The sequence below is a fragment of the Sturnira hondurensis genome, unplaced genomic scaffold (genome assembly GCF_014824575.4).
Source record: "Sturnira hondurensis isolate 20B ecotype Veracruz unplaced genomic scaffold, ASM1482457v3 Scaffold0006413, whole genome shotgun sequence".
Classification (NCBI taxonomy): domain Eukaryota; kingdom Metazoa; phylum Chordata; class Mammalia; order Chiroptera; family Phyllostomidae; genus Sturnira; species Sturnira hondurensis.
The window spans coordinates 19,315,599-19,325,011 of record NW_028079044.1 but is presented as its reverse complement, the minus strand read 5'-3'; the positions used below and the strand labels follow the sequence as shown (position 1 = coordinate 19,325,011).

The 9,413-nt window shown below is 50.9% G+C and overlaps 1 protein-coding gene across 2 annotated transcripts in view; it reads right to left on the bottom strand.

Annotated features, from left to right (window-relative positions):
* Nucleotides 1–840: 840 nt before the first annotated feature.
* The window catches only part of ADD2 (adducin 2), a 95,870-nt gene continuing 87,297 nt past the window's right edge, over nt 841–9,413 (bottom strand). For both annotated transcript variants that reach the window (XM_037048138.1, XM_037048139.1), the window contains exon 16: nt 841–4,296. In XM_037048138.1, the coding sequence (XP_036904033.1) occupies nt 3,989–4,296 (308 nt within the window). In that variant the 3' untranslated portion in view covers nt 841–3,988. The remainder of the gene's footprint in view (nt 4,297–9,413) is intronic.

Sequence of the window (9,413 nt, the reverse complement as noted above, 5' to 3'; positions counted from 1 at the left end):
ATGAGGGACCGTATTAGATGCAGGAGGCAGGATTCAAGGCTCAGCACACACGTGAGTCAGTGGTACAAGGGCAATGCTTGGCCGCGGGGTCACCAGACACAGCCAGTCCTCAAGGAAGAACTTCGCCGTCCACAGAGGAAGAGGCCCTTCGTGTTACAGGAATGCTGAGGAAGCTTATTTTCATCTGCATAACCTGGCCAGCGTCCGACGGTTCCTTGGGTCACCTGCAGGCCAGGAGGCTCTTAGAGAGCCCAGCTCTGAACTGGGGACTGTACCTTGCCACCACTTTTTGCAGAGTTCGAGGAAAGCTCACAGGGTGTGGGTGCTCCCCCACACCACGGCTGGGGGCCAGCCACCAGTGCGCAGAGAGTCACCGAGACTCCGCTTGCCTCTCTGCGGTCGTCTCTCCCTCTGCCTCCCTTCTCCTGCCTACCTGCCCGAGGAGCCAGCCTCAGAAGCCTCTCCACGTTTCAGCTCAGCTGGCGCAGCACAACAGCCTGGTTCCATGCTCTCATTCCTTTTCCGTAGTGTGTCCAAGCTCAGAATGAATTACTGCTACCAATTCTGACCTTCCCATATATACATTTTCTCCATACAGATAGTGGCCTGAGTTTTCAGCCAGCTTTTAACCAGAGCCCAAAGCGATGCCCACTCCTGTTGCCCCAAAGCCTGTGGTTCTGGTTGGACAGCTCATCCGCTGCTGCCGCAGCACCCCGGGCGCAGCCTCACGCCTGGAGCTAAGCGCGCCACACCCAATAAGTGCGAAGGAAGAGCCGCTCCACAAGCCGGCAGAGAACTGGAAACGGTGCTAAGCATTAGCTCTTTGAGTCTCTTCCTCTTTTTGTGGAAAATCTCTCTTAAAATGCCTTATCCAAATAATTTGATGGAAATGAATTCTGTGCTGGAAGCTCTCTTTTTGCTATAAGGGGAAAAGTAGTGTAAGGCAGGTCACCAAACATGGTTTAGAACGGACGTTTCAGAAAGGCCTCATTAAGGACATCTTCCATGCCTCTTTAGTCCATTCTCCATGCAGCCTCCAAAGGTTTCCTAAAATCCAGGGCCGATCATGCTTCTATCCTGATGATAAGTCCTCAGGGGCTCCAAACCCCACACAGGATAGAGTCTCATCCCTCCATACTTTCCACAAGTTTCTTTATGACCCAGCCCTGCCCACCACCTGTGAAATGAACCACCCCATCCCTCCTCCCCAACCCTACACCTTAGGCTCGGACTGCACTGAATTACTCGGTGCACGAATCATGGAGTTACACACTTCTCTGCCTTTGCATGTGCTTTTCCCACAGAATGTCCTGCCAAAACTTTTGTCCTCAGGAGAAATTTCTCCTTGTTCTGAAAACCTAACTTAACCATCATTCCTTTCAGGAAGGTTTCTCTGGCCCAGAAGGTAGTAGTGTATCATTGCTTCCTAACGCCCCCTCTGCACTCTTGCTGTTTGTAACTTATCTGCTTGCCTCCTTTACTTAGGAGCTTCCTGTGGGAAGGGACTAAGTCCTGCCCCTAGGCCTGGCCCACGATCCAAGCTCACACGTGTATTTGGAGTGTTTCAGGGAATGAACAAATGGATAGATATGAAATGGACCCAAGGCATAAATTCCAAGGGCAATGCTCACATTCCAGCAAGCTCTGGCATGTTCATGTACGTGAGGCTTCGCTGCTGTAAAGGGAATAAAGAGAATTGATTCAATGCAGAGTCAATCAATACATCTTTGAGCTACAACCATTCAAACACAAAACTCTGCATCAGTGGTCATGTCTGCTCCACCCTTTTCTTAACATTGCTTGCCACTGATTATTCTAGTCACAATGATTATTTGCTTTTAATGTCAGCAAAATGCCTGGCATTTAGTGGGTGCATAACAAATATTGTGAAGGGAGTGAGTGAATGAATGAATGGCAAATCTACTTTTTTAAAGAAGGCATCAAAGGGTTGGCTTTTAAAGGCATTTCCCACATCACAGACTTTTCTGAGGCATCAGTGACCTTGATCATTGGGTTGTCAATCACGACCCAGTCAGAAAGCAGAATGGAGTAGGGATGCACGAGGGTGGAAGATGGGGTGAGGGCAGCTGGGGTAGCAGATGGGACTCTGCACTAGAGAGACATGATGTTGGGTTTTCCTTTGTCCTATGTTCATTTCTTCTCAAGAAATAGCCCAATGATGGATGGCATTTCCTGCCCCCACCAGAAGGCCCTTGCATCTCCTTTGCCAGAGGTCCACTCTGGCCGTGCCATAGTCCCTGTTAACCAGGAACTTCATGTGCACTGGTGAGGGAGAACACAGGTGATTGCTACCTTCAGTGCAAGTACGGACATTATGCAGTGGAGACACAAAAGTGAGTCTGGGACTAAAACCGCTGCCTCTGGGGGTTAAAGATTTCTGATCTCCACAGCTAATGGAGCAAAGGCTCTGGACTCAGGCTGACACAGAGGGAAATCCAGGTTCTGGATCTTTCTAGCCAAGTCACCTGGAACAAATCAATTATCCTTTTGGGGGCTCAGTTTCCTTACCCATAAAATGGAACTAATCTCACCCACATCGTAAGGCTATTGAGAGGGTTAAAGGACATAATGCATACAGAGCCCACACAGTGTCTACGTATAGAGTAAGTGCTCAAATATGGAAAACTAGGGTTAAGAACTTTCAAAAATACATTTACAATAATCACAAAAAGGGAAAATATCCTTTGAAGACACTGTGCTTTAAAGAGAATGGATTGTCTATTTTTTAGAAGCTAACAACACTCATTAATTAATGCCCCATGGACAAATATGAAAAAATAGTGTTGGCATTTAAAACAATAACTGTGGCTCTTATCAGGCCCCAGGATGAACAGATAGTGACAGAGCCGGGGACACCTAAGCATTTCTCTGATTCATCCTGAAAGGTTCATCCCATTCTCCTCTGCTGGACCCAGAGTGACTGAGCTGGAACCTGAAGGAGCCAAGGTCAAGGTGCCAAGGGTAAGATGCCAGCTCTAGTCTATGAACCAGTGCTTCTGGGTTTGAGGGAAGGTCGGGGAACACCTCGCTGCTGGACAAGAGTGAGACGGGGAGAGCTCCACGTGTCATGCAAAGCTAGAAAGGCAGAGCATTTCCCGTGCTGTTTTGATCATCCTCCTGTAGCCCAAAGTCAACAGAGGATCTAAATGTCCCCAAATTCCCATCCTGAGCACGAGACAACTGTTTTCTAAGCTGAATTTGGTTTTACTTTTGAAGCTCCTGAGATGCACAGTTTTAATGGGTCAAGCCCCTGGCGCCTTCTATTGATTTAATGATCTCCCATTGTATGGCTGGCTCAGCTTGCCCTACGTCTGCCAACTCTCACAGCTGTTCCGAGCATGGTGCAGGAGGTTCCATGAAGAAAGCTCAGGGTTAGTGGTTGGGGAAGCACAAGCTAAGCCATCAGCCCTTGGGAACAAAGATTAACTTCTGGTGGAGGGGACAGGTCAGTCTGTCTGGTTACTGTGAGCTGAGCAAGGCAGGGACTCTGAAAAAGAGAAGAGAGATTCCTAAACATAGTGATAGCTCCATCAGCAGGAGACTGGGGTCCCATGAGGAGAAGGACCTTGTCCAGGGGAAGCCTCAACCTGATTTAGTCTGAGCCAGTGAGAGCTTGTGGCCACCTCTGGCCCTCTGGCCCAGGGCTCAGCTCAGTGGGCAGCACCCTCACGAAGGCAGCCCACGACTAGGCAGTGTTGTGTAGTGGAAAGAGCACTGGACTGGGAGCCAGGAGACCTGAATTCTAGTGCAGGCTCTGCCACTAACTAGCTGTGTGACCTTGATAATGTCACCTGATTTCTCTGGGGTGACTGCAAATGAGGGGTTGGTCGGGAGATCTCTGTGTTCCCCATCAGAGTATGGTTCAGGGTCCTACTCTATCTCTCCTCGGCCCTGTGCTTCCAGGGATGGAGATGGGAGAGGGAGGGTGGGAGAGAGGATGCAGATGGGAGCCCTAGGGTGCTACAAATCAGGACTCTACTTTCTCCTTCTTTTTGCTCTTTTTCAGGAAGGATGGGGTTCGGAATTTCTTTTTCTTCTTCGAGGGAGATTTGGAAGGTGAGCCCTCTGGGGACATGGGGCCGCTGGTGACCGACTCGGTTTTGTCCTTAGAGGTGTCAACATCCGTGTCAGCGTTGGTGGTCATCTGGCTCAAGCCTTTGCTGAGAATTTCCTCTGCAGTCTGCTCGTCCTCCCTCCCATTGACCACTACCCCTTCTGGCTGCGTTGTTTCAGGCTCCGTGGTGGCTTTGCTTGTTTCTGTCTTCTTAGTACCTTCTGGAAAAAGATCAAAAGATGTGGTCCATAAGATGTCATTCAGGTGAGAACTTCCACCTGGGGTTACCAGAACCACTTCTAGGCAATTCTACAAAGGAAGTCCAGAGCGGCAGGAGAGAGAGCAGGGGATAGGCAGGGCTCTCATCCAGACCTTCCACATGCCCTGCCCGGGGAACAAGCCCTCAGCAGGCAGTGACTCTGGCTCTTATCTACAAACTCAAACAGGGCATGGTCTCCATGTTTGCAGGGGGTCCAGTGGGGGCCCAGCTGGGAGCATTTCTAGGCACAGAATGAGGAAACAACGTGAGGACAGAGGGTATAGGAGGAGCAGGGGAGTCATGTACAACTCAGTGGAGGCCTCTAAGAATTGAAGCTGGTCCAGTGTCACCAGTAAATGTATGGAAATTGTATGTTTCATACCCATTTCATTTCCTACCCCAGTGAGGAACTTTTAGAAGAATGGAGAGTTACCTTCTCCATAGGCAGAGAGCAGAAAGCAGAAGGAGGGTGGAATTCCTGAGTGATGTGGAGCCCGTGTTTCTAAGGTACAGGATTAACCCAAAGGAGAAGATACCTTGGCCCATTCTAGCAGCCACTGCCCCACTCTGCACCCCAGGGCTTTATCCTGCCTGGAGGGAACTCGTTAGGACGGGCACCATCTCCAAGGCCAGAACTGCTCGCACCCCAGAAACGACACCCTCCTGTGGCCCTTCCTTTCCCTCCCACTCTCAGTCCACCCTGCTTCCACTTGAGCTTTGACACGCCTGCATGGGGAGGGAGGAGGGAAAAATGACAAACCACAGACTTTGAAAAGCAGAAGGGAACTTAGGAAAAGATCATCCAGCTTACCTCCTCCCCACTTTACAGGCCTGCAGAAGAGTAAACAGTAAGGAAGAGGAGGCGGCAGTATCCCGGAACCAGTTCAGTGTCCTTTTCACTAGGGCAAGTCAGGAGTGTGTGAGAGTGTGGGTGTGAGGGTATGAGTGTGAGAAGCAGCACCCCACAGAAGGAGCCGCTGTGCAAGAATGTGATGGGGACAGGCAAGGCTGGTATCACACAGACAGTGGGTGAGGGTGGGCTTGAGGAAAAGGCTGGGGCTCCTGACTGGGGTAAAGACTAAGGAAATGCACGGTTATGTGGAAGATGGGACAGACAGGAGTAAGTCTGGGGACAGTTAGAATGAACTGGTTTAATTCCCTGGACAAGGTCTCACAACCCCTGAAACCGGCTGGGCAAGTCAAAATTCTCTCCCAGGTGACTTCTGAGGACTGCCTATCTCGGTACCAGAGACCTTGGCCATTGGCTCCCATTCCTACTGTCTCGCCCATGTTCTGTCTTCCCCTAACAGCCAAGTCCCCCAAAGCTCTGGACTGCTATCACTGCTTCTCCCCTCCCTCCACGGACTCCCACGGCTCCTACCTGGCAGCGCTCGTAAACGCAGTAAACCAGCAGACCCTCCCCTCTCTCCTTACTTCACCTGCTATTTAGCCCCTGGACCCTCCCTGTCACTCCAGCCTGTTTCCCTCTGTCTGTAAGGCCCTTCTCTCTCCACTCTGTGTCCCCAACCTTCACCCCATAAATGAGTCAGCTTGACTGTCACCTCTTCCATCAAGTCTTTCCTGACCTCGCCCTACTTCCACGTAGAATTGATCGCTTCCTCCTTTCTGCCCTCACTATGTAAACTTCCATCACAGATACTTAAACAACCACACTTCCTTGTGTATGCCTACCACTACCGCAAAACTGAAACTAAGGCAAGGCTGTGTCTAAATTATCTACGTATAACTAGCTCATAGAAGGTACTCAAAAATGTGGAACCTACGAATGGTCCAATGCATGAGCAAACAAATGACTGTACAAATGGTTCTGTTCTCACCAAGCCCACATTACACCTCATATTCTTTCCTGTCTGTCCCATCCTGCTCCTTCTAAGCTTGTCTGGACCCAACCATGTACACAAACAGCAGCCCTGAGTGCTGGCCTTTGTCTCCTGTACCTAGTCCCCTGTCCCCACGCATCCTCTTGGGCTCATGTCCTCCCACGGTTCTACAACTTCCATCCAGGTTCTCACCATGGACCACTCTTCTGGATGACTCATCAGGACGTGTTTCCCAAGGCTGACCCTCTCAGATGATTTTGATCCTTGCCTTCTAGCTTCACGAACATAACTGTGGACAAGAGGGCCTTCTGTCCACATGTCCTTTCCTGCCCTGGTTGGATGGGTATCTTCGCTCCAACACTGACCTTCATCCACGCCCTTCGCCCACACCCACCCTGCTGTAAGCCTCATTCACAGCCTCAGCCCCTGGTCTGTGTCTTGGTTTAGGAGAGTGGCACTCAAATCTCTTCTCACTACCCAGAAAATGTGGCCACACCCAATACACACATCAGGATCTCTGCTCCCACACTATCAATTGTATGGGGAGAAGCAGTCGATGAAATTGGGGCTCAGAGAGGCACAGTGGATCTTGGAGGATCCAGCCTTCAAACCGAGGTCGCCAGTCCCCCATCTACAGGGGACAGAGACCACTGGAGAGCTTGGTTGCCTGAGACAAGGGGTGACTGGGTCAGGGCTCCAGAAATAAGCACATACTGGGCTCCTGGAAAGTATCAAAGACCATATCTGAGAACCTAGACCCCTCTTCTGTTAACATCTCAACAGAGTTAAGGCTGGAACTACACAGAGCTCTCCACTGGTCTTCAGCGAATCGGAGACCAGGCTGAGAAGGGCCCCAGGAGCTCGGGCCAGATGGGAGCTTGTCTTCTAGCGTCTCCTAAGAACAACCACTGGTGTTCTCCCCTGGGTGGAACGCTTGGAGCTCTGAGAGTAGGCGACAGATGTGGGGGTGGGTGGAGTGCAGCAGAGGCTGAAAACTGGGGGCTCCGTCTGAGGATGGTGGCCAGGAAGCAAGGGGAAGGGGAGAGGAAATTCAGAAAGTGAGCAATTGGGAGCAAGACTAAACTCGACAGCCAGGGTCAAAATCCAGACCCAGTGAATGCAGAGACTAAGGGCTGAAAGTCTTGCAGAAGATGGAGGAGGCAGGGAGGTGCTTCCTAGGGAGGTCCCCAGCTTGTCTGGACATTCCATTCCCAGCCTTGATTTCTCTCCATACCTGCCCTTCCAACTCTTCATTGTCCTTCCATCTTCCAGTGTTTCTTTCCAGATGCTCAGCTTCCTGGCCACCACTCCTGGAGAGCCCACTCTACTCCTACCTGCTAGTCCAAATATTTGTCAACCAACCCAAGGTCTGGCTCAAGCCTTCCCCAACATTTGACAATGATCTTGCCCTTCTCTAAACCTACTGCCAGTATATTCATTCTACGCTTGCACGTGTCATTTACCTTTTTTTAAAAGAGCCCACACTTGGCTGTGGTTCCCTTCCCCCACCACACACATTGAATCTGGGCTGGCCCTGTGGCTCGCAGTAACCAACAGAATTCGGAGAAACTGCCACTGGGCCAGCCTCAGGCCAAAGACTTAAAAAAGCCTAGCAGCTTCTGCTTTTATAATTTGGGGAACTCTGAGCCATCATGTATTGAGTCCAACTACCCTGATAAAGACACACATGGAGAAGCCCCACAACCACACGGAGAGGCACAGAGACACAGGGACAGAGACGGGCACTGCCCCAGTGTTCTGGCCGAGCCCAGCCCTCCAGCTGCCCCTGCCGCAGTGCCTGGCATGTGAGGGTGCCATCTTGGAAGTTCCAGTTGAGTCAAGGTCCCAGGTGACTGCCACCCCAGCTGACATGGGTGGAGCAGAACCATCATGCTGAGCTCAGTCAATCCATAGCAGAACTAATTTCCACAAAACCAGTTCTTACTATGCACCAAGATTTAATGATTACCTATTGTTGCATAACAAACAATCCCAAAACTGAGTGGCTTAAAACAGCAAGTGCTATATTCCCTCTTACAGTCCCAAGAACATAATATACAGTGAGAACCCATTTGTCTAAACATATCACGAGGTCCTCTGACATTCATTAGCTCATTTTTTCCTCATAACAATGCTGTGAGTTAGAAAGGGCAAGGGTTTGTGTTCCTCCTCCATTCTGCAGTGTCTTGAAGTGACTCATTTGGGTTGACTAAATTAGAAAGTGGCAGAGCTGACCACGTGATGTTAAATGCAGGGCTGTTTGTAGGCATAGCTGGTGCTCCTGAGGGGTCACTGGGGGGTGGAGGCATTAGGGGAAGGGACAGGCAGGACCTGGTCGAAAAGAAGGCGATGACAAGAGATGGCCGGATTTAAATGAAGAAGATTGAAAGACTCTTGTTCAGAGAGGCTGACGGGGTAAGAGGAAGGGGGACTGATAAGTAGTGACACTGAGGTGACTCTGCACACGAGGATGTGACAGTGTGGTGACACGTGGTGAAAAAGCCATCCCTGACCCAATGGGTGAGCTAATGTGAAACTGCAGATGCCACTCAGAGGGTCAGCCCTGTCGGCCCAGAGGAGCTGGGCGAGCCATTGGGCAGCAGGCCAGGGCCACTGCCACCACTTCACACTGGTCACATTGAGTGGGATCTGCTCCAACGAGGCCCACACTCCCCGGCTCGGTCTGCGTTGTTGGAAGAGTCTCCAAGGGAGACCTTCACTTTTCTAACAACTCAGCTTTCGTGTGCTCTCCACTGGGGTGTATAGGGTACAAGAGAGAAGCAGGAATCCTGCTGCAGGGGGACGATGTCAGGTGGTGGGTAAGCAGTTATCCCACCCATCACACAGCCCTCCTCTTGCCCTCGGCCCTGCATCCTGCCGAGCAGCAGAGGTCACTCCACTGGGCTCCCAGGAGCTAAAGTGAAATTGCCAGCCCTTGCCCCACTCCTGACATGAGCCTCCTCTCCAGTCTGGATGTCCTTTGTGCAGTAGGTATGCATGCCTGAGGGATGCTGGAGACAGCAGTCAAGCCAGGTGCTCTATGCATCCCTATGGGGTAGTTGGTCCCTAGGACATTCAGTCTCTGGCCCACAGCCCTAGAAGAGGTCATGGACTTTTTAGAGGAACCCATGCATTAGGAAAGGGATGGAGATATACTCCAAAGGGCCATAAGCACACTACCACAGGGAGTGCCCAGCAACTGGCTCCACTGCCCATTCACTGTGAGGGCTTGTTTCTC